The sequence below is a fragment of the Rousettus aegyptiacus genome, unplaced genomic scaffold (genome assembly GCF_014176215.1).
Source record: "Rousettus aegyptiacus isolate mRouAeg1 unplaced genomic scaffold, mRouAeg1.p scaffold_m13_p_1, whole genome shotgun sequence".
In the NCBI taxonomy this organism is placed as follows: Eukaryota; Metazoa; Chordata; class Mammalia; order Chiroptera; family Pteropodidae; genus Rousettus; species Rousettus aegyptiacus.
In genome coordinates this window covers 160,124,971-160,148,909 of record NW_023416284.1, presented here as the reverse complement: position 1 = coordinate 160,148,909, position 23,939 = coordinate 160,124,971, and the positions used below count along the sequence as shown (strand labels likewise).

General features: G+C 36.2%; 1 protein-coding gene across 13 annotated transcripts in view; it reads left to right on the top strand.

Annotated features, from left to right (window-relative positions):
- EPB41L2 (erythrocyte membrane protein band 4.1 like 2) overlaps positions 1-23,939 on the top strand; it is a 191,727-nt gene that overhangs the window by 96,485 nt on the left and 71,303 nt on the right. For all 13 annotated transcript variants that reach the window (XM_036221723.1, XM_036221717.1, XM_036221697.1 and 10 more), the window contains exon 4: positions 17,544-17,648. In XM_036221723.1, the coding sequence (XP_036077616.1) occupies positions 17,544-17,648 (105 nt within the window). The remainder of the gene's footprint in view (positions 1-17,543; positions 17,649-23,939) is intronic.

The window sequence follows — 23,939 nt, the reverse complement described above, 5'->3', positions numbered from 1 at the left end:
TATTTTCCCATGCACATGATTCCTTCCTGTCTTTGAATGTCCAACTCAAATCAAGCTTTCAGAATGTTTTCTTCTTCCTCTGAACTTGTTTGCACCATTAATTTGGCTGTCAGTCATGCACTGTGAAAGAATCTTTTGTATTATTTTGTTGGACAACTGTGAAACTTGTATTATTTAATTTTTCTCATGCTTGTATTGTTTCTTCACCTGGATCGTTACTTTCTTGAGAAAAAGAACACTTTCTTTTCTCTTGTCATTAGTTTTCCCTATAGCACTACTCTCAGAAAACAATTGTAGAATTATTTCTCTCTACTTTCTTGTACCTGCATAAAATTTTTATCCTTTTTAAGTTAATGATCAAATTTGCTTAGTTGTCTTCCTAATTCTCTTCGTCCTGTCCAATTAGAAAAGAAAGATTTGAGTATGTATGTATACGTATGTATGAATGAATGAATGTATGTATGTACGTATGTATGATCCACTCACCTCTCCCTCTCTCCATGCTTGCTACTTCTGTCCACCACTGCCCTGCTTTTTAAGTACTTAGAAGCAGCAGGCTAACTTCTTGTAGAAACACTTCAAGGGCTTAAAGAAATGAAAATAATTTATTAAATTTCTATAAAAGGCTATGGAACTGCTAGGTGCGAGAGCGACACAGAGGTGGATATGATAGGTCTTGGCCCTTTAGAGGAGTACAGCCTATAGGGGAACGCACACTACCACAAGTCTAAGAGTTCTTTTACTTAAATGAGAGCTCTCTGGTCTGATTGGTTGCTGGCTCGGTGTAGGCTGAGCTTAGAGAGGAGAGTACAGTGATTACCTTATTCCCTGCCTCTTTTTCTCTAATGTCTCCTCTTCTTTTGAGCAAACTAAGGAAAAGTATGGTTTTTATTTCTCAGCTGTAAGGAATTTGACCACATTCTTTCTCTTCTCCTTCTCCCCTACTTTTGGTTTCAAAATCAGGGGATTGGCTTTTTTTGCTTGACTTTACATCGGTGGTGTTTCGTAAGCTTTAAACTTGACACTTGGAAGTAACTCCTCACTATGTGTAACTATCCTGACATAATTTTGAAGGCAACATCCATCTCTTCCTGTCCCTTCTCACGCATGCTGCCAGACAGGCTAACTCCTTAGTAATTCACCATTTAGTAACTTTAATCTGAGGGTGGTGGTAGAATAGGCACTGGATCTTCGAATTATTTTTTCTCTTTAGAAATGAAAATTATTTGAAAGTTGAGTAAGATTAGAAATTGTGGAAAAGGGAAAGGTCGTTTTCAGAATAAAACTTGTACTTTAAAATCTGTTCAGTCACATTTTTCTCATTCTCTAAAATATATATTCTTTTAACTGTTGGAGTTCATCAAATGAATAGATATAATCTATAAAATACCTTTTATTAAATTTGTTCTTCTCAGAAAACCTTTGCTTCCATTACTATTTTATTTCCAGTCCATTCGTCCTCTCTTCTAAGCAAATTAAAGATGTTAGTGACCGTTTTTATTTCTCAATTGTTAGAAAATTTTGGCAAATACTCTCCTCCCTGATCCTATCTTTCTGTTTCTCCCTAATTCCCCCAAGTTGCCCATGGAGATGTTTGTGGATCCTTGATGGGCGTACAAGGGTTTAAGAATCTTGCTTCTACCTGTGAAAAGCTGGAGCCATTCTTTTTATCCTTTCCCTCCACAGCAGGATGTATGCTCTGCGACCCCATAGAAATATGGACAGAATTTATCATTTGTGTTTATAACACTGTAATATAATGTGCTAATATTTAGATCTTAAAGGAATTGAATGTAATACGATCTATAAAAAGCACTTATTACTCAGAAAAAATCTGTCATGCAAGGTGGCTAAATGATGAAAGTACTGATAAATGATCTGTCGGATTTCTATTTTTATATTTAATGATGTTCTGCAACAGTTATGCATCAACTCTGTTAGAAAATTTATGATTAGAAATATTAACATTTTTTAAACTCATATTCTGGAGAAACATCTCAAGACATTCTATCAGTTAACTGAACTGCATCTCATAATTGTGACCTTTATTTACAGAATATGCCATTTTACCTGTTTTAAGGGTGAGTTTGAGTTTGTGCATCATCTAATTATTCACATAGATAGGAAATTTAGTCATCATAATATTTGTTTTTTCATTGATCTTTTTTCCATATTTCTGTCAGCAACAATTTAAAGAGACTCGAATAGGAATGTTCTACTAAGCTATTTTTTCTATAGCACAGAAAGCCTGTATGAATCAAATGTCAAAATTCATTCTAGGCAAATAGTTTACAGAGAATGTGCTAGCCTACAGAAGTTTTCTGCTTATGGTTTTGAAATAAGCTTTAATGGAAATGGTACATAACAACTTTTAATGAAGATACCTAAAAAGATACTTAAAAAAAAATTTTGGTGTGTTCATCTGGCTAGACATTTGATACCAACCTCTTCGATACTTTTTAATAGCTTTATGTGACTTTTGCTATGCAGAGTAAATAATAGAAAGAGTTAGGCAAAAAGTTGGATTTTCATTTCTTAAGAGTTTTTTTAATGACTTGGCTGCTGATTTCTTTTATTGATAATGTATGATTTTTAAGAAAAATAGGAAGTTAAGGAAGTCATATTGTACAATATTTTACAAATTTGGTCTCAGAGTATTAATTTATTTGAATATATATTGTGTTTGGAAATAATATTTGTTCCCAAGTATTGATTTGGTTTCTAACTTTGCTGAGAAGATAAAGTATGAGGTTTTATTTTTCTTTTGAGTTGCTTCTAAAATTTTCTTTTGAAGATAAACTTGACATATGAAACAAGAATATGAATATAATTGATAAGTACTGTTTATGGTTTAGATAAATAATATAAAAAGTGCTGAAGTGCACATCACTATGGGGTAGAGTTGGTAAGCAAATCTTCATTGAGGAGAAAAGAACTCCTGGACTTTGAAGAATGATATGTTTAGGAAAACTTAGCAACACCCAGACTATTACATTTTTCCTTTGAAAGTGGTTACGTAGTAAAATCCAAGCAGAAATTTGGAGTTATAAAAATATTTTAGTGTCTACTTCTCTATTTGCCAAGGATAACATGATAAAAATGCACTGTAAACGTTTGTTAAGAGCAAGCCCTTTGATTGGCCAATGTTGTCATTTTAGACTCCGGCTTTTCTAGACTTGGATTTAACTAGGAATCCTTTTATTTTGAGAAGCTAGTATGTTGTTGGGGTTCAAATGAATTAAACTCCTCACTTCTGCTAAACATTAGAGAGAGGCACATTCCCATCCAAGAAAAGGTTGCAAAGAAAACAAAAAATATAAATGTGCAGACTCTCTCTCCTGTCATTTCTCAGTCTGCTTTCCGAATTTTGTTGGCACTGATTTCGCTCTCTTTCTCCTTTCCTTTGTGTAGGGTGGAGGCGGGGTGGGGTGGGGGGGACATTAACCTGTGCATTTGCAGACACACTGCATCATTCGAGAATAGCTCCTTTAGGGAGCAGAGTTAAATCTGTGTGTTCATTCTATCATTTTTAAATGGGAAGTCCACTTTCTAGTTAGGAAAATTTGAACAGTGAGAACGTTTTTATCACAAGTATAAATTGAAGGGGGCCAGTCTAATACAGCACATATTCGAAGTTGTCGCAGGCTTTTTGGATATCTTGTTATAAAAAAGACTTTTAATTGGTTGTGGTAGCTTTAGTAGCATCTGTTTTGACATTGTTCACTTTTTTCTTACAGTTACTTTTAATTTTTATTCATTCTTTCCTGCAACTGTCTGGATAACCCATTTTATTTTGCATGTTTGTTTAATCGGGCAGAATGAAGGTGGGTCATAGGAGATGAAAGGATGGAAATACTATTCTTAATTTTTTTTTTTTTTTTTTTTTTTTTTTTGCAAATAACAGCTGCGACTTAGTTATTATCCACTTGGGTTGGGTCACTATCTATTATATAAAGTATGGCTTTGTTCTTCATGAAACATTTCTGGACCAAGCATTGGTGATATTGTTGCAGAATAGTTAGTCCTCTGCCTGGTCAGAGCCCATGAAGCGAAGGGGGAGGGCCACATCCAGTCTCCTATCCCAGCAGGAGTAATCTGTTTTGGATGTGGTGATTTGGAGATGTGTCAAATGGTAATGTTTCTGTAGAGTTTTTTTAATTTGTAGGATATTTCTTACTTCTATGACATCATCTGACCTCTTGCCATTGATAGAGGGTGGGGTGCTGTAACTGGATCACCACATTGGCAGTACTGACATTCTCAGCTTTAAAATGCACTTCATTTGAACTTTTTAGTGTTTTGAAATCTGGGTGTATCTCGCAATATATGTCAAAAGAAACTTGATCACTATTTTTTCCCCACTCTTGTGGAAGTCTTTTATAATTTTTCAGACATAAAGATAATATTTGATGTTTGCAGAGTAAGCTCATGGTACTGAGGGAGACAAGTAGCATTCCTGGGGTGGGGCTGGGCTTCAAAAGATAGGACTTGGGGGAATTTCATTCTGTGGAGTCTGGTCCTCAGCTTTAAGGTGTGCATTAACTCTTTAGTCACTGTCCCCTAGTCAGCCAGGCAGAGGAGAATGGGCCCCTGTTTGCCAGTCCTATGAACATACACACCTTAGAATGCTGGGAGATGAATTCATAGCAAGAGAAAAGTGCTGGGAAGAACTGATTGGTTCACTAATTCTTTTCTTTATAATAAGAAGGTCATCAAGAGATAATCATAAGATATCTTTGCGAACATGAAATGAAATTCAGAACAAGGGACATTATTACATCAACATAGGAACTGGTGTCTCCAACACACTGTAACTGTTAAGGGTGACTACATTTGTCAAGGTCAAGAATAACTGCTTTCAGCCTAGGTAATGAGAGGAACAACAATTCTAGTGAATGACATCAATGTGTGAATGATTACCTGTACTGCCTTCTAAGAGATTTGCATTTTAAAAGAATTTCAGTAGTAAAGCCAAGAGAAGTGAAAAAACGAAGGCAGTTTGTGAGGGTAGAGGGCTGGATTTGTGGCATCCTGGGTCTGGTGGATACACTGCTGGTAAGGTAGCCTCAGGTTCATGCTCACCCAGACACTTCCTAACTTTTCTGCTTATGAATCACCATGTTTCTGTTTGACAAGTTTTCACCTTTCATAGTTTAATTCATTTATGGTATGTGTGTTTTAAGTCTAGCAACATTTTAAAGATTCAGCCAGTCCCTACCCTACCCCCATCATTGTGAACAAAAACCTTGTTGTCAGTTTTTCTTTTGTTTTACTTTAGTTTGTTAGTCATCAATCAGGAATGAAACACATTTACTTGGGAAGAAAAATCAAGCTCAGTGGTAACACTGTTGCCTCAGATCAATGTTTAAAAACTGAGATATCTCAAAATGAAATGTATTTTTCCTCAGATTGCCCAGGAGTTGCTTGTTATTGAACTTAAGAATCAAATGCAGGTGGTGAGGTATAAGGAAATTATTGTTGCAAAAAAATTTATCAAGACCTCTCTCTTTGTATCAGATCCTATTTCTCTCCTTTTTACAATCATAATAAAGTAAATATTTAAGTGATTATGATGATTTTACATTGCAACTTGACTTCCACTTTGGTCATTTGTTAAAAAATTTTAAACACTCCTGGCCAGTAGAGGTAAGTAAGAATAGTTTCATTCAACCTGGTTTGTGATAAGATCTGCAGTCAAATGACCGTCTTATATTTTTCCACCTGGTGATTTCTTTTTCAAATGCAGCCTCCAAAGTAGTTGTCATTAAAGACAGCCAGATAAATTTTATATTACCAGGCTGTATGAACTAGTAATTTTTAAAAAGGATTTTAAGTGAAAACAAGTAATGATATATTATCCAGTAGGACCTGGCTTTTGGTTCCAGATCTTTAAAAGGAGTTGAAGGGAGGTCGCCTAGCTAGACCGAAAAAACAGAGCTGGTGGACTTGAAGTGTGAGGGCACATAGTCTTACTCTGGGAGAGGAGATCTGTTCACTGACCATGGGATCACCCTCACCTCATAGTTAGAATCCTTGGTTAAGCTTTTTAAAAATACTAGAGCACAGAGGATTTTTAGGGCTGTGAAACTACTCTGTATGGTACTTTAATGGTGGACAGTGTCATTATGCATAATGTCATTATATAAACCCATAAAATGTACAACACCCAGAGTGAGTTCTATTGTAAGCTGTGGCTTTTGGGTAATTATGATGTAACAGTGTATGTTCATTATTTGCAACTACTGTACCTCTCGGGGGTGGGCGAGGGTCTTGATAAATGAGAGGTTATGCACGTGTGGAGGGTAGAAGGTATATGGGAAATCTCTGTACCTTCACCTCATTTTTTTTTGTAAACCTGAAACTACTCTAAGAAATAAATTCTAATACATAATTAAAATAATAATAATACAGATGCACAGGTGCCACCTTTGAAGATTCTCATTTTGTGGGTCTGATGCCAGGCTCAAGCACCTGTGCAGCCAGAGTTGCGAACTGCTTTGAAAGGCTGCAATGTGCTGTCTGCCAAGGCACTGCCTGGCAGAGCACCTGCTCCCCAGGTACAAGGTGAATTCATCAACCAGCTCATTGCTGAAATATTAACATGGCTGGTGGGGAATTTTCCTTTAATGATAGGAAAGTGAATGAAGTAGAGACTCTACAATCGGACTGCAGGAAATCTTATTAAGTATCTCTCTGGGTTCATTTACTTGACAGCCGTTTCCTAACTCAAATTCGTGGCTGAATTTGTCTGGTTATGATTCACTTTGAGCAATGCCCAGCATATATTAAGGGCTTATAAGTATTAGCTACAATTATTATTACCATCTTTTAAATTCCTGATTATAATTTTCTAAGGATCTTGTCATTTTCTTTGAATTTCTGATGAAAATACTCAAGTGCTTAGATAAATTCCCAATATTCGTATATTCTTATCAATAACTTGGTGACTTGGAGGGCCCATAACATAAACACTTATATACTACTTAGATATTAGCGATGCCTTTGTAATTTAAAGAACTTGCTTAGATTCAAAGATTAAACTTTAGTTAGTACTTTTACAAGAAAACCACAAGTTTAAAGCCAGTACACTTTCTCTTAAAATTTTGAATAAACCAATACCTAGTGTCAAGAGGGCTTATCCCCATGTTGAAGAGGGAATGGCCATAACCAGTTGGGTAAAAAAATATGTCGAAGATAAATTTATTTATTTTACCACTCAAACTCTAGGAATAGAAATATATTCAAGTTTTGCATATGAGAAACTGCAGACTATTTGGTGAGAGGAGATGAAGATTTAGATGATTCTTTCTCATTAAACTTTTATCACTAAAGAGAGGCATTTAAAAGACTACACTTTATGAAGAGCTGACCAGCTGACATTTATTAGAATAGGAGTATTTATTATTCCTTATCATTTAGTTAAAGCCAAAAAATAAGTATAATCCCTTGTATAAAATTTGGGTGGATATTTACATTTCATTATCGGATGTGATTTTCTTAGCTGGCTTCAAGATCCATCCTTCTAGGGGTTACTTGAAGTTTCCTGCAGCTCCATTCCAGAGCTTAGCTTTGGGGTTATCCTGAAGCCCGCATGCTGGTAAGAGGAGTGAGAATTGTTCTTGGAATAGCCTCCTGTTGGCCTGTTCTATGTGGAGATAGAAATCTTCTGAGAGAATGCCCTCTGGTCAGCCAGCTGATACTTATGTCCTGAAGCTGACGAAAACCTCTTAATTGTGGAAAATATAAACTACAGCCACCTTGGAAATACAGGGTGTGATTATGGATGACAGATTAAAAGTTTAATGTTTTATTTTTTAAAACTAAAATTCGCATTTATTCGCTTCGAGGAAAAAAGGTCATGTCTCTTAAACTTTGTGGTTGACAGTGTTTGCAAATAATACTAGTAGCAGGATTTCTATTGTTTTTCCATTTTCCATATAGCGTAAAGATGAAACATCTAAACTTACCTGGTTGCTTATGAAATGATTGTGTGTTCATTTAAGAATTCTGAAACATTTCAAAACCCAGCAGATGAGAGTAGAAGAACATTCTTTCTGAATACTGCATTTAAATTTGGAAGCATTGTGCTCATGAAATAGGGTCTTATATAAGAATGGCAAGCTCCTGTGTCCTTGAGTTGGTTAAGGTCTGTATGTGATTTTATTAAAAGTGAGTCTATAAGCTTCTAGCTACATTAGAGTTTCCTTTAAAATTATTGCAGGATGCAGTTACTGGAGTCTATTGTGCAGTCTATTCTGGGCGACTGTTTGCTTTTGTTTTAGTACCAGCCTTTTGATTTTTGTTTCTAGCACCTAAAACTACATTGAATAGTATTTTGGGTCATTCATGCTAACAACACTGCAAAATTTCCCCAGTGTTCTATCATAATCCCCTGAATCCTGTGGAATGGGAAAGAAATAGATTCTATAATGAGTTCTGATATATTTTTTTCTTTTTCTCCAAACTCTTCTGTAGCCTAATCTTGAACGAATGCTACATAAAAAAAAAATCTTTTTTATCATTCTTTATAGTGATTTCTACGAAGCCTGCATGTTTACATTAACTTTGATAATGCATATTTGTATCTATTTATGGATATACATGTATATAGTTTTCCTGATCACTGATGAGAGTTTGAATTTTTTTTTCAACTAGTCATTAAAAGAAGATAAAAGTGTGTCTTACATGTATATGTTTATGTACATACATATATTTTATCTATGTTTATATTTATATATTTTATATATAATATACACACATACCTTTTTTTGAGTAACTGGAAAAACTCGTTCACACTTAAATTCATATTAATGGTCGGGAAACCATAAATGACACATTTACTTCTGGAATTAAATTTTTAACACGCAGAAAATCATTGGATGTGGTTTCTTTCTGTCAGTGTTTGAACTCTGAGACACAGGTGTTTCGATAGCTCATTCAGATTGGTAGGAAAAGAACAATCCCATAAATGATGGCCTTAGACTATTTGAGACACTCTTTCCCCTTCTGTGTGGTTTTCTTTAATATCCTCCACCCTCGGTGACAATGTATCAGTTGTTGTATTTGCTCTGCGCATACCTTTCTGTCCGTGGCCTTTTACATTTGTATGGTGTAGTTTAGAGCTAGCGCAAAATACATAGCTCAAGAGCTGTAATGTATGGATCGCATTGTGCACTTCCCAGCACTGTCTCGTCGGCACACAATAACTGCAGTGTGGCGGGGCCTACACGGAGACAGTGATGGTGTTTTACAAAACGTCAGTGGTGTGTGGCGCTGACTGCAATCTGCCGGCTAAGCAGTTGCACAAATTCCTCCAAGCTGAGAGGCCTCCAGAAATGTCATGTTTTGGCCTCAGTAATGAATGCCACAAATAACAGCACAGGCACGGGGGACTTTGCTCAGCGCCTCAGATTCCAGCCTGCCTTTCTTCGGCTGGGTCTGCTGTAGATTGCTTTGCCTTTTTTTTTTTTTTTTTTTTTTAAGTTCCCAAAAGCTGTTCTTTCAGTCCTTGTCCATATTTTAAACCTATCTAAATTGTCCTTCTTCGTCTTGCTCCTCTGGGTATCTCTAATGTATTTTGCAGTTATTTAAAGGAAAAATCAGATACCTGGAAAATAGACCAAAGTACTTTTTTGTTTTTTTTTTTAAGTTTTCAATCCACTGATTGATATTGCTGATAAAACACGGAAGTAGGGTTTGGGAGAGGCAGACGGGAAAAATAGATTGTAAAGCTTGTTGGCATTTAATATAGAAAGTAAGATTTCTTTTTGGAGTGTGCTTTGCAAAATTTTATTAACAGTTGTATGGTTTTAATTAACTTGGGGCTACATGATCAGAATAGAGATTGACACAGTTTGTAATTTATAAAGATTCTAGTGTAGGAAGGGATACAAAGCAAAGTATTGCTTCAGACAGCAAGAGGAAATGACAGTGGAACTGATGTTTCAGTGAAGGAATGTGTAGGGACTCCAAAAAGCCCCACCGTCCCCTTCTGCATAAAGGTGTGACATGACCTGCACGTTAGAGAAAGAAGCAGATGGGCTTTTCTGCTTTTGTCATTCCTCTGGTTCCCAAGAAATATTTGGAAATGCTCTAAATTACTAAGGAAGGCTTTAAGTACAATGTAGAATTGTGAAAATAAAATGTAGGTCTCTGGCTGTTCTTCTCCCAGAATCTAGTTGGCAGTGTGTGTGTGGTTTAGTTCCTTGAATATCTATGGGCTGGTCGTCCATGAGCTAGATCCAGCAGATTGCCTAAGACTGTGAGCCAGAAGGCCTGAATTCTAGACTCAACTCTGCCAACTTTTTGGCAGGCTTCATGGCACCAAGCCATTCCATCCAATAGATATCTTGGCCTGCTGGCGAGCTAGTTACTTAGTGAGGTGCTGCTGTAGGAGACATACTTTTGCATAAATAATTCAGTCTTCAAAAGTAATAAATCTCAAAAGAAGTTGAATGTAAGAGTACCTACCATAGATGAGAAATAAAGTGCTTGAAAGAGAGAGATGAATGTTTGGAGACTGGAATAGGCTTCATTGGGAAGGAATATTTAGAGATTTGTCTAGAGATAGGTTTTCAATAGTTGGAAATAAATCAAGGTAAAAAAGAAATTTAGAGTATTTTTTGGCAAATCAGTACCCCTCTTTATCTGGGTCAGTGTGGCAAATTGCTCTAACAGCTATGAACAGCTGCATGGACTGGTGTCGCTGGCGCACATTGTAAAGCAAAATATCTCTGTATTCTGCTTGGTTAACAAATGCATTGTTATAGTACTTTCATGCAGTAGAATTTAAGTTGTTTATAAAAATTAAAAATGATAATAGAAGAAAATGACCTTTCCAGATAGAAATACAGAGTACTAATGTTTATGGTTATACCCACAAATAAGAATTCAATTTTTAAAAGAACTTCAGGAAATGAGACTGAACAGTTAGGTTGGTTAAACTCTCTATAACCTATTTCCTCATTTGTGAAATAAGACTGGATGAAGTAACTGTGAAAGCTCTTTAATCATATTTAAAATCAATTATTTTTAGAGCAGCTCATCAAAGTCCTGTGATTTCAGCTGCCTTTTAATAAATCTATGTAATGTGCCAAACATTTTATTAAGCACTTTACACACACTTCATTTAATTCTTTTATCACCATTATGTGTTTTTATTTTAAAGAGGAAACTGAGGCATAGCGAGGTTACACAGCTATTAAGAGGTAGGGCCTGCATTCTGGGGTTCCCCTTCAGCTCCCTTTTCCCATACTTTTGAGAACCGGTGATTTTCATGAAAGGTGCTCCATAGGAGAATCAGGGAGTGGGTGAAGGTACAATTTCAACTTGTGTGCCGCACCTCCCCCTGCCCCCAATTTTTTATGTACTGCCATTATGAATCGTGTCTTGGTTCCTTCCCCCCAAATGATGAGAATTATTATTTATGGAGTGTGTTGTGAACAGTGTGAAGAAGTTGTGAGCCACCGGGTCATACTGCTGTTAGAGCATACGCAGGTAAGTTTGATTGCAGATTAGTACTTAAAAAGTGTGCTAACTTGAGACATTTATTATGTAACATTTAATATGTCTCCCGATAATCTAATATATTTTCTTTATGACATGAAAATATGCCACTTTGTTTGCCTTTTTCAGTTCGCTTTCAAAAGCAGATCAGTTTTGTTTTCTTATGAGTAACTTTTCTGAGTTTTCTGTTATAATTTTCTTTCCTTGCTCATGTTTCTTTCCCTCATGTCTTGATGACTTTAGCTATTTATTTTTGAGGATATTTGTTATTTCTTGGGGCTTGGCTTCATTCGTACTTCCTAAGGAGGTGGGTTCTTGGAAGTAAAGCATTTTACTTTCTTCTGGCCTTTATGAGAGGAGTGTGGCCCAGGAAGACTAGCCACTCCGCGTGTTACTCACGTTCTTTCCTCCCTCACCTGCAGGGTCTAACGTGTAAATCAGAGGTAGTAATGTTCCTGACCTGCTTTCCTCTCACTTGTCACCATGAGCTTCGAGTGAGCCAATGCCTTGGGGACATTTGCAGTGGCCTTTACATGTGTCATTGTGACTAACCACATAATGACTTAAAAAAAAATCTTATTCTCAGATTTCTTCATGTGCATTTTTATGCTTTAATTGAAAGATCGGAGGCTAAAAGTAGTAAGTTGTCTTATACTATTTTATTTTTATTTTCCTCTCTTTCTTGTTGATCTCAAGTTTATCCTCTACATCATCATGAAGCTTTTTGGAATATAAATGGATTTTTATTTTCTTAATATAATTTTAAATTTCTTTACAACATTTATTTTCATTCATTCCCTTATCATTTTATCTGAATATTGCTTCTCTAAAGGACTTTATGCCTTCTGTTTTATAAAAAGCAATGATTTCTTGCGTACTTTTTTGAATGCTTATTGTTTTCTAATGTTTTTGGTTCCCGCAGCAAAGCATTTTCAGAAGCAAAGCCCTTTCATCATTTTTAAATATTGCATATCAAAATCTTTTGAATGTCAGTGAGTAAATAATGAATGGAATAAAGCGATTATAGTTTAATGGATTTTATTTTATCTGTTTAGTGAACCATTGAGTTTTCTTAATTTGAGAGTTTTAGTATTTATCAGCCATTATGTCTTCTAATATTGCTTCTCCCTTGTTCTGTTGTCTTCGAGAATTCTAATGAGATATATGTTGACCTCGGTATTCTTTCATGTCTGTGAAGTTCCTTCATATTTTCCATTTCTTTGCATTTCTGTGCATTCTGGGTAGTTTTTCATATCTGCATTTTGGTTTATTGGTTTTCTTTTTAGCTGTGTCAAACTCTTCATTTGGACTATAATTTAATTATTAGTTTTTCTAGACGTTCTGTTTGATTCTTTTCAGAATCTATTTTTTGATAGTTTTCCATGGATGATATTTTAAAATATATTTATTTTTTAAATATATAAAACATACTCGTTTGTGTTCTATACTTGATAATTTCTATTACCTACAGTTTCTGAGGATCTGATTCTGATACTGTGTCTAACTCTCAATAATTGACAACTGGTTTCCTTTTGTGTTTGATTTTTGATTATACTCATTGGGATTTTATCTATGGAAATCATTTACTTCTGCCAGACAACTGGGCCCATCCAATTCTGTACCAGTTTAAACTGAATTCTCTTTTTTTGGCACTTTTGAATCGAAAAGATAATGCCAGTCTCCAGATCTGCATGAGGGCCACATCACGGTAATTCTTCTCTACCTCAGTTCCTGAGCTATGGTCTACAAACAGTAAATCTGCTATGGGATAAGGTAGTGTTTTGTTTTAAAAAGATAGTGTGGTTTTTAGTCAAATAATATCAAGAAACATTAGGTCAAATGATAGTAAACAAGTTTTTATTTTTTCATTGTAGAACTTCTCAGGGTATCTAATGCAAATAGGAGTTTTGATGTTTAGTAGTTATGTACAGTAGACAGAAATTTTTCGTCCCACTCTACTCCCCTTTTTGAGATATGGGTATCTATATATATGGAGCATCTCATAGGACCAGTGGGACCACTGGAACGTATTTTGGCAAATACAAGTCTGTATCCTCATATCTTTGGCTTTGGTTTTCTGCCTTCTCATTGTCTTTCCCTCAGCATTGGTGGCACCACTATGACTGTGTGTGTGTGTGTGTGTGTGTGTGTGTGTGTGTGTGTGTGTGTGTGTACGTACGTACGTGTATGTAAGAATGTATGTATATCTGTCTTGTGTTTAAACTGCTTGAGGGAAGATGTGATTTTATCTGGTAATCTTATCCCCAGGATAAAACGTTGTCTTTGGGTAGAGCTCTTGTATCAGCCTATCTCATAGGCCACATTGGTCAGGTGTATTTGGATCAGTTGGACCAGGTACCTGGTTATATCCAAAGTGGTAGATTAATAGGACTTCTTTGGGGTGGGAGGGTACTTCCTTTTTACTTTCTGTCTTGGCCAGTTGAGTATAAATTTCCTGAGATCATGTATATTTTATTGATGCTTCCCCGATGTCGTCCTATAGGAACTGATACGTGTTAGTTGCTGGATCAGTTTATATTGAGCCTTTTAGCCTGGCAAGCCCTCATAGTCATGGGAGAGTGAGACAGTCTACCTATCAATCATATTGTATACCTTGTCCATTACAGATGGGTTAAATTTTTCATCTTATATCCTCCAGTATCTTTTGGATAGAAATCGGCTCTGTCAGACTCTGTAAACATCAGGAGAGAAAAGTAAATTCTTTTGAATATGCTGTTTCTCTGCCTTAAAAAATAATCTCCTTTAAGATTCATTGCAGATGTTGCAGTCTTGGTGAAGGTAATGCTTTTTCTCTGACAGTTACTCTGTCCATTTTTGATGTTCCTGTAGCATCTTTCAGCACGTGCTTCACAGTATTGTGTTTTTGTCTTTCCAGCCAGACTTCTAGTTCATTGAGAGTAGAGATGTTGAATGGAAGTTTAAGTAATATGTGTGTTTAGTTAAGATCTTATCAAACATTTAAAGTATATATTTCCTGGAGAGGGAAGTAGAAAATAGTAGAGAAGCATCTAGAAGATAATTTTGGTGTTTTTAAATGTGGACTAGTGAAAGAACAGTTGAGAATGGAATTCAGCTATGATTGAGTAAAGCACTTGGTTTGGCACTTGGACATTTACTCACTTATCGGGTTAATTGGAACCTCTCAGTGATCTATGAGATAGCTATGATCTCACTTTACACTTTAAATAGACTAAGTGGCTCGTCCTTTGTCACACTCCTCTAGTAACAGTAAAGTGCTTACAAAACGTTGAGTGAGGGAGGAACTCGGCTTACTCCAGCCCTGTGCTGATGCCGCCCAGCATACCAACACCAGATTGTGGTGGTGAGCTTTGTGGATGTTTTCCTCTAAATCTTTTAGGGGAATTCTGTCCATGAGAGCGTGTTTCTATTTTTGAAGTGGAAAGAATGAAGTGAAAAGTGGGAAAGAATGATTAATAAAAATTGACTTTACACCAGTGTTGGAATGTGTTTTCTTTGAACTGAGGCATATTATTTACAAACATCAGTTGTCTCAAATATCTTTTTACCCTAATTTCAAATAGCATTTAAACCAAATAAAATGGTATGAATCTCCTTATGACTGTTATATTTCTGTATGATGTCTGCAGCTACTTAGTTTCAGTAGTTAGCTTATTTGAAAGTAGTTGTCATTTATAGCTGGACATTTCATAGAAATGATGTCTGTTTTGAAACTATATCTGATTAAAGGTCAGCTTTTTATATAAGCTTCTATTGAGTTTTTAATATCTTTGTAAATAAGATAAATAATCCTGCTTTATAGTAGGTAAAATGTCCTCTGTGGCTCATTTATACCTCATTATAAATGCATAGTGAGCGATGTGTCAGTAGAATACTGTGGCAGAAGCTGTAATAGTTTGCTCCCTTTGTTATCTCAGATAAGAAAAGTTCCTAATTAGAAAGGCACTGAAATTATAGCTGTGGTCAGCCACTATGCGACTGAGTATATTAAATGTTACCCCATTTAAAGCATGTTACGTACAGTTTTTTCAGTTGATTCAATAAATATTTTTAACATGTGTTATGCTAGGCAGTCTTTTTACTGGAGATTCAGGAGTAAACAATGTTGAAATTAATGTCAGAGAGCAAATTCTAATGAATTTTCGATGACCTTTAAAGTATTCTTTGCCACCGTTTGCAACCAAATTTCCTTACATCTAGTCCAAGTTGCTATAAAGAGACAGTTGATTTTATTGCACCTTTAAGAAAGTAATGATTTGAGTCACCTCCTCATAAAATTAACTTAAAATACCTTTCAACTCAGAGTTTTAAATTACATAGGTTAATAATTGCGTATAGTTTTAGATAATGAAATTTGGAAGTTTTCGTTTTAAAAGCTTAAACCAAAGTTTTATAAAATGAATCTTTTTTTTTTTTTTGGTTATAAAACCTAGATTATAACAAAAAAGAGTCAATATTGATTAAGCACTTGCTGTGTGCCTCACACTGTTCTGAGCTCTTGTTGTATATTACTACTCATTTAGTACTCACCACACCCTTCGATGTAGATCCTTTTATCCCATTTGAGAGATGTGCAAATTAAGGCAAATAGCAGCTGTGTCTTGTCCCTGGTCACATAGCTTGTAAATAATGGAAATGTAGTTAGAACTTTGGTATTTGGACTTGGAAGCCCAGTTCTTTTATTTACTACATTATATTTGTGTGTACTTCATGCGGACATATAAACACATGTTTATCTTAAATGTACTTAGTAACTTCATTTTCTGGATCTGTAGTGATATGGATAACATATTGCTGTTAGGTTGAAATATGTAATCTGTGCGGCTTTCGCCCTCTTTCTTCTACTGTTTGATATAATTCCATTTTTTAAAGAAATATTGCTATAAAAAATATAATAAAAGTTCCAGATTCTCTTTTGCAAATCTTTCAGGCATAAATTTCTTACTTCGCTCCCACAAAGAGGAAGAAAAGGTTAGAGGAGAGAAACATGCTCTTGAATTGAGTTTCTGTGAAGACTATTTTTAGAAACCCCTTATCACAGTTGTACTTATTTGAAATTAAAATGTCTTTTACATCTTTTCTGTTTTTAAATGTGCAGGAAACATTAATTTTCACACACCGGATTAACTAAAAGTGTACATTTTGATAGTGTGAGGACAGGGTGAAAAAAGTCTGGTGGCTTGTTCATTTTTCACTTGCAGTCTTGTAGCTGCTCGGATTAGTGCAGGTGGAAGAAGGCGCACGTGCGGCCTGACCTTGCAGTTGGGCATTCCCAGGGGTGTGCGTCTTAATTGGAAATGAGCCACCACTTTATATTTTGCCATTGATTAGACAATGAGCTTTTCTTCTACAGCTGTCAAAGGCTTTTATGTCTCTGTTGATAGCAACTTCTTAAATTAAAAAACAAAACACAACCAATTAAGGCAAAAATATGTTAGATCCTTAGAGGCAGCTGATTTATTGTCCCAGTTTCATTACCTTGTATTTTAAAAACTTACTCTAAAGAGCAAATGCATATCATTCTTGGGGGAAAAAAAACATACCTTTTATTGAAAAAAGAAAATAGAACAAAAATCAAACCTAAGCATTGACAGAATAAATCATGTTAGTATACATTGAAGAAGAAGGTAAATGCTTTTCCTGGGGGGCATATACATTGTAGATATAATATGAGCCACCTTGAGGAGTTTAGGGAGGCAATTTGGACATTATTTTGTACTGTTTTAAAAATAAATGAACTAGAATTTTACTTTTTAGTTTTTATATTTACATGAAGCAGCAGTAAAACATTGAGCGTCTGTCTGATCATGCATTCATGATTTATGTGTGTGTGTGTGTGTGTGTGTGTGTGTGTGTGTGTGTTGGGGGAGTGAATCTAAAGTAAAAAGTTAATAACTATTTTGTATTGTTAAAAAGATCGGAAAACAAATATTTTATATTAAGCTAAATACTGTTATGTAATAAGATACCCTTTATTTAAAGTATTCATGGAATCTTTAAATGTTTGAAAAGTAAGCATGATATTTCTTTTACCTCAGAAACGTGCTAAGGGACAAGTGCTATTCGACAAAGTGTGCGAACATCTCAATCTCTTGGAGAAGGACTACTTCGGACTTTTGTTTCAGGAAAGCCCTGAGCAGAAAGTAAGTGAAGTTATTTCAAGTTCATTTACATCTTCTTAGAAAAATACTGTATTCTTTCTTAACTGTTCTAAATTTTCACTTTAAAATAACATATTTTATATTTTTATCATAACTTATTTTTATGTTCATTGTAGATATTTGGTGAATATTGAAAGCTTGTGTAGAGAGAATATATAACTTTTTGCCATTGCGTGTGTGCTTTTTCTCTGAGACTCTAAGCACACATTTCGTTGTCTGGCGAGGGCCCACTTTCTGGTTCACAGACAGTGCCTTCTCACTGTTCTTCACATAGTGGGTGGAGCAAGGTGCTCTCTGAAGCCCCTCTTATAAGGGCACTAAGCCCATTCTTGAGGGCTTCATCTTGATGACCTAATCAACCCCAAAGTTTCACCTCCAGATACTCTCACATAGGGGATTAGGTTTCAACATATGAATTTGATGAGGGGGGGCCAGGATACAAACATTCAGCCTCTAGTACTTTCCTCATTGTTAAAGGACTTTTTCTCTTCTACATCACTTTCTGAGGCTTGGGACTTGAGTTGTGGAAAAGCTACTGAGTATAGTAGAGTAAAAGTTTGGTCCATGGTTGTATCCTAAAGTGAAGCCTTTTTAAGTCTGGTAGATTGCGGCTGTGGACAGACTATGATCATTCTGTTTGAGGATGCCCAGAGCACTTGGTCACAGGGAAAGGAGTTATTTTTCAGTATCTAACATTCATATCACAATAGAATAGTCAGAATAGAACAATCAGTAGATAAATACAGGCAGTAAATTTTATTTGCCCACATGCTATTATTGTTTGTATTTATATGTCCTGGTAATGAAATACAGGAAACTAAGGGTATTAATTACATATGAATTAAATTTTCTCAACTCGCTTAGTTTTAAATCCTTGATATCTAATTTGCGGTTTAATTCCATATTAAAGACAATTTAAATGCATGCCTGCCTGCTGAATAGCATGTGAGTATTCTTATTAGAACTCTAGGTGGAATACTTTTCTTAGAAGTAACAGCATATTAGACATTCAACTAAATAAACTAAGCACTCTTCTTAGGCTTTAAATTATAAGGTGGTCTTTATAATGTTTATGGTAATGTGCCCTTCTTTGGCCCTCATTGTTGCAGAAGAGAAAGTAATGGGAGTTTGGCTTATTACCCACTTTTTCTGAGATGACATATTGGTAGATCCATAGGAGCATTTAGTGTTTATAAAAGAGGGAGACTATCTAGTTTGTTGTAAAATATGTAGAATAACATATTCTATTAGTAGAAACATAGGCTATGTCGCATTAAGACAGCTGCAGTTTCTAGAACTAGATTTACATAAGGAAGAGTGGTATTTGGATGATGGGATTCACTGTTTTTTATTTTGATGACTCCCAATATATGTATCTTCATTCATGTCTTTCACCTGAATCTCAGACTCATATACTTCACCGCCTATTGGATACTACATTCAGTTGCCAAAAAGCAAACTGGGCATGTTTTCCTTAAACTTCATCTGTCCCCGGAAGAGTGAATATAAATTCCTTCTGCTTCTTATACCTCCTTACATTGTTCGAGTAAGTTCTGTCTTTTCCACCTGTTAACATTCCTTCTCCTGGTTCTCTTTGTCCACAGATTTTGCTTTGGTTTAGGCCTCAGTCATCTCTTGCTTTGACTATTTTATTAGCCTCCTAACTGTACAAACTGCCCAGTCATGCTTCATACTGCATATCTGATTTTGGCGCTCCCTGGCTTAAAGCCATTTAGCGGATGCAATCTAACCTTCTTAGTGTGGTTTACCCGGCTCTTGGTCATGAGACTGCAGTCTGTTTACTTAGCTTCATTTCTCAGTAAACGCTCACATACAGTCCATATGTAATCAACACCAATTTCTCTTCTAAAGGAGCCTTGCTGGTCCATACAATATCTCCTCAAACATACTACTCTTTACATTTGGAATGTCCTTCTCATTTTTGTGTCTGAATGACTGCTTTTCCTAAAGATCCAACTTCAGTATCCTACTCAATGTGATTCCCTTGACCACCCACCACCACCCCTCCTGCCCCAACTCAAGGAGAGTTGACAGTTCCTTCCCTCTGTCATCTAGATATTTAGCACAAACCTTTTTTGTCAACCTTTCTCCCCATTACTGTAGAACTTCTCGAGGTTAGAGAACATACCTTTTTATCGGTGTAGCCTCAGATTTATTAAATACTACCTGCATGCCATTTCATACTCATTAGGATGGCCAAAAACAAAAACAAAACAAAAAGTAAATAAAAAGTGTTGATGAAGATGTGAAGAAATTGGAACCCTCGCACGCAGGTGATGAGAATGTAGTATGGTACAGCTATTATGGAAAACGATGTAGAGGTTACTCAAAAAATTAAAAATAGAATTATCATATGATAATTCTGGTATATATTCAAAAGAATTGCAACAGGATTTTGAAGAGAGATATGCACACCCATGTTCATTGCAGCATTACTCACACACAGTAGCCAAGAGGTTGAAGCTATCCAGATGTCCTTCGATAGATGACTTGTATAAAAAAAATATGAATAGAATATAATGAGCCTTGAAAAGAAGGAAATCTTGTCACTTGCTATATACCATGGATGAACCTAGAAGACATCATACTAAGTGAAATAAGCCCGTTTTAAAAAAAGAAAAAAACAAAATAAAAAACAACATCAAAAAGAAAAAGAAAAAACCCAAGTACTGTATGAGTCTACTTACATAAGGTATCCATAGTTAAAACTCATGGAAACAAGTAGAATGGTATTTTCCGGGGACTGACGGGAAGCGGAAATGGAGAGTTGTTCAGTGGGTATACAGAGCTTCAGCTTTGAAGATGAACAAGTTTCAGAATCTGGTCTACAACAATGAATATAATTAACACTGCTGAAGTACACTAAAAAATAGTTAAGAATAAATTTTATGTGTGTGCTTTTTTAACTTTTTTTACCACAACTAAAAAAATACTGCTCATGTATAAACCACTGTACTCGACTATGTAAACAAGGCATAGACTCTGCTTCATCGACGTCCCACTTAAGTTCTAGGTGAGGAGACAGTGTAAAAAACCAAATTGCACAGTTACTAAGTTCCAATTACTGCTTTATAGCAAAGAGTCAGGGTACTGATGGAGAAGACTTTGGGGAGAGAATGCTGCTTAAGCAGAGACCTAAAGTGCGAGTGGGCTTTGGCTGGGTGAGGGGACATGGGAAGGACCTTGAGGCAGAAATTACCGACTGTTTGAAAACTGGAGAGAAGTCTGGTGTGGTTAGTGGGGGGATGAAGAAATGAGGCTGGGGAAAGAAGTCAGTTGTTTATTGATGGGGCTCAGATCATGCACAGCTTTCTAGGCTATATATTAAGGCTTGAGAGATTTCCTTTTTACAAAGAAAAATGCTAAGTCATTGATGGGCTGAAGCAATAATGTGAGACAACCAGTTTTGCCTTTAAAAAGATCACTTTGGCTGTCAGACAGACTGGGGTGAGAGGGAACTTAAACAGAACTGCTCACCCAAAGCACAAAAGTGGCCTTAGTTAAGGTTGTGGTAGTGAAAGTAGACAAGGAAAGGATTTAAGAGAGATTTAGGAAGGAGGTAGAAGCAATCTGATGATTGATTGGGTGTGAGGGATGACAAACCTCAAATATATAGGATGGAGTGAAGTGCCCTTTAGTGAGAAAGGCAAGGACCCATTTAGGGGATGGCAGGGTATATCATGAGTGTAGTTTCAGATACGTTAAATTTTAGGTCACATAACAACTTTTGGAAGAACAAGCAAATCACTGAATTTAATTTTGGAGATGCCTTAAAGAATGGCAGTTAGCATGGAACAAATACTCTAAGTGGAATCTATCTCAACAATACAGAGTGCAGTGGGGAAGTTTTACCTGATGAGAATAACATGTTTATATTGAGGCTTGTGGTCAGGCATACTTATTCATAATTTCTTTTAAAAAAATCTGAATTGGCTTTTACCAGAAAAATATTCCAAAATGAGATAGACAGGACTATTAATAGCTAATCTTTCTGGGATTCTTGCAGCAGGCAGTGTTCTAAGCACTTGGCACATGTTGTCTCATACAGTTCTCAGAATAACCTTCCAAGGTAGGTTTTATCAACCACACTTTATAGATGCAGAAAGTTGAGAAAGTTGAGGCAGAGAGAAGTTAAATAATTCACCCAGAGTCGCATAGGTAATAAATGTTGAAGACAAGATCTAAAACCAGGCAAACTAAGAAAAAGAAATATAGAAAATTTAACAATTCTAAACTTTCTGCCAAAGTAAAAATGGGTACTTTTTTTTTTTTTTTTTAACCTATCATCCCTGGAGAAGTGGAAGAATATCATCTTGCCTTAGAAGATATTTTCATCTTATTCTGAAAGTCCTTCTGCAAGGCTATGTATGAGGTGTCAAAGGATGTTATGGGCAGTGTTCCCAGTATGAGGTTTCCAGCTGATGTATCTATAATGCCGTCAATAAATTTAAGGGATGACCTGACTGACTGATAGTTATTCTGTGAGAGTCCATGCCAGTGCTTCTCAAAAAGGACTTTTTCCTTCCTATCAGAATCACCTGAGAGATGAATTTCCAACCTGCATCTTATTTATCTTTCTCCTACCCTCATTGTTCACTCAGAGGCACACACAGGCACACACATCTACCCTGACATTATACTCACTGGGCATGCCATGGTTTCTCCCCTCCCCATCAATAAATAGTGCCGTCACTGTTTACTTATGGGATGTTAAAGGATGTTACAACCTATGGGATGGTTCATATGCCTCAGATATCTTTGGACAGAAAACAGACCAAAACTTTTTGGTCATTGTCTTAGTTCTTTTGGACAAATATCAGAGAATGGGTGGCTTATAAGCAACAGAAATTTATTTCTCACATTTCTGGAGGCTGGGAAGTCCAAGATCAAGATCCCAGCAGATTCGGTATCTGGTGAGGGCCGCTTTTTCTGGTTCATGGACAATGCCTTCTTGCTGTGTCCTCAAATGGCATAAGGGGTTGAAGGAGTTCTCTGATGCCTCTCTTGTAAGGGCACTAATCCAATCATGACAGCTCTACCCTCATGACCAAATTATGCCCCAGAGGCCCCACCTTAATATCATCACATCCTGCATTACGGTTTCAACCAACCTTCAGACCATAGCAGTCAGGCTAATATTATTTAAGCATATAGACTTCTAGTAATCTAACTCAGTTCAATGATAGACCTTAACATAACCTATTCTAAATACCAGCTGGACATTTATTACTGACTAGATAGGAGACACTTTTAAGTTTCATTGCCTGAGAAGGGCCTATGGTATGAATATTTTATATTCTATAAAGGCAGTTCTATAAATTTTGGAAATACTAGCAGTTTAATATTGACATTCTATTATAGAAATTGAGAATTGTGACCAGTATTCTAGATGTGGGCAGAGTAAGGACATACTGCATGAAAGAGAGGTAATTGCTTTAGTATGAAGGGTCATGGTTTATATGAGAAGTTTCAAGTTGTTTGACAGGGTTGGAGAATATGGCAGCTCCAGTCTCTCTATACAAGAGGGAGGGACTTATGAGCAATTGGCAGGTTAGAAGGAAGAGTTGGGGGCTTGTCTGGAAGCTGTGTTTTCTCAGCAAGCACAGTGTTTTTAACTTATGTCATGAATTAATTCGGGGGCTTTGTGAGGAGTGCTGATGGAGATTATGGAAAGCTAGGCAAAGGTCATTTTTTTGGAAAGCCTTCTATCTTGTGCTAAAGAAGTTAAATTTTTATCCTAACGTGAAGGATTTTAGGTAGGAAATAATACTATAAAATTTGCATTTCAGAAAGAGTAACCTGTTTGTGGCACGTAGGGAATTATAAGGGACTGAGAGCAGAGGCAAGGTGGTCAATTTTCTAGTCCAGAGGTGTTGGAAACTAGGGCAATGACATTAAAAATGATGATGAAGAGATGACGGTACTGAGTAGGTTATGTGTGCAGGATTTGGTGACTAATCAGCTCTGAGGTATGAGGGCAAGGCAGGGTTTGAGGATAAGTCCCAAGATTCAAGCTTGGGTAGCTGGGGAGCTTATTGGAGAATTTTACACAAGGCCCTTAGAGCAGAAGCAGCCATTTGGAGCTGGGGGCAGAGATGGAATCTGATTTTCATTTTGCTAAGTTGGAAATGCTTGTAGGCTATTGTCTACATGATGTTTGGGGGTCGGGGGTAGGTGATGGCTGAGGAAAGTTAACAGTAAAGAATTCGAGAGTAGGTGTAAACTATTATTTAAAGAAGCCTGGCTATGTAG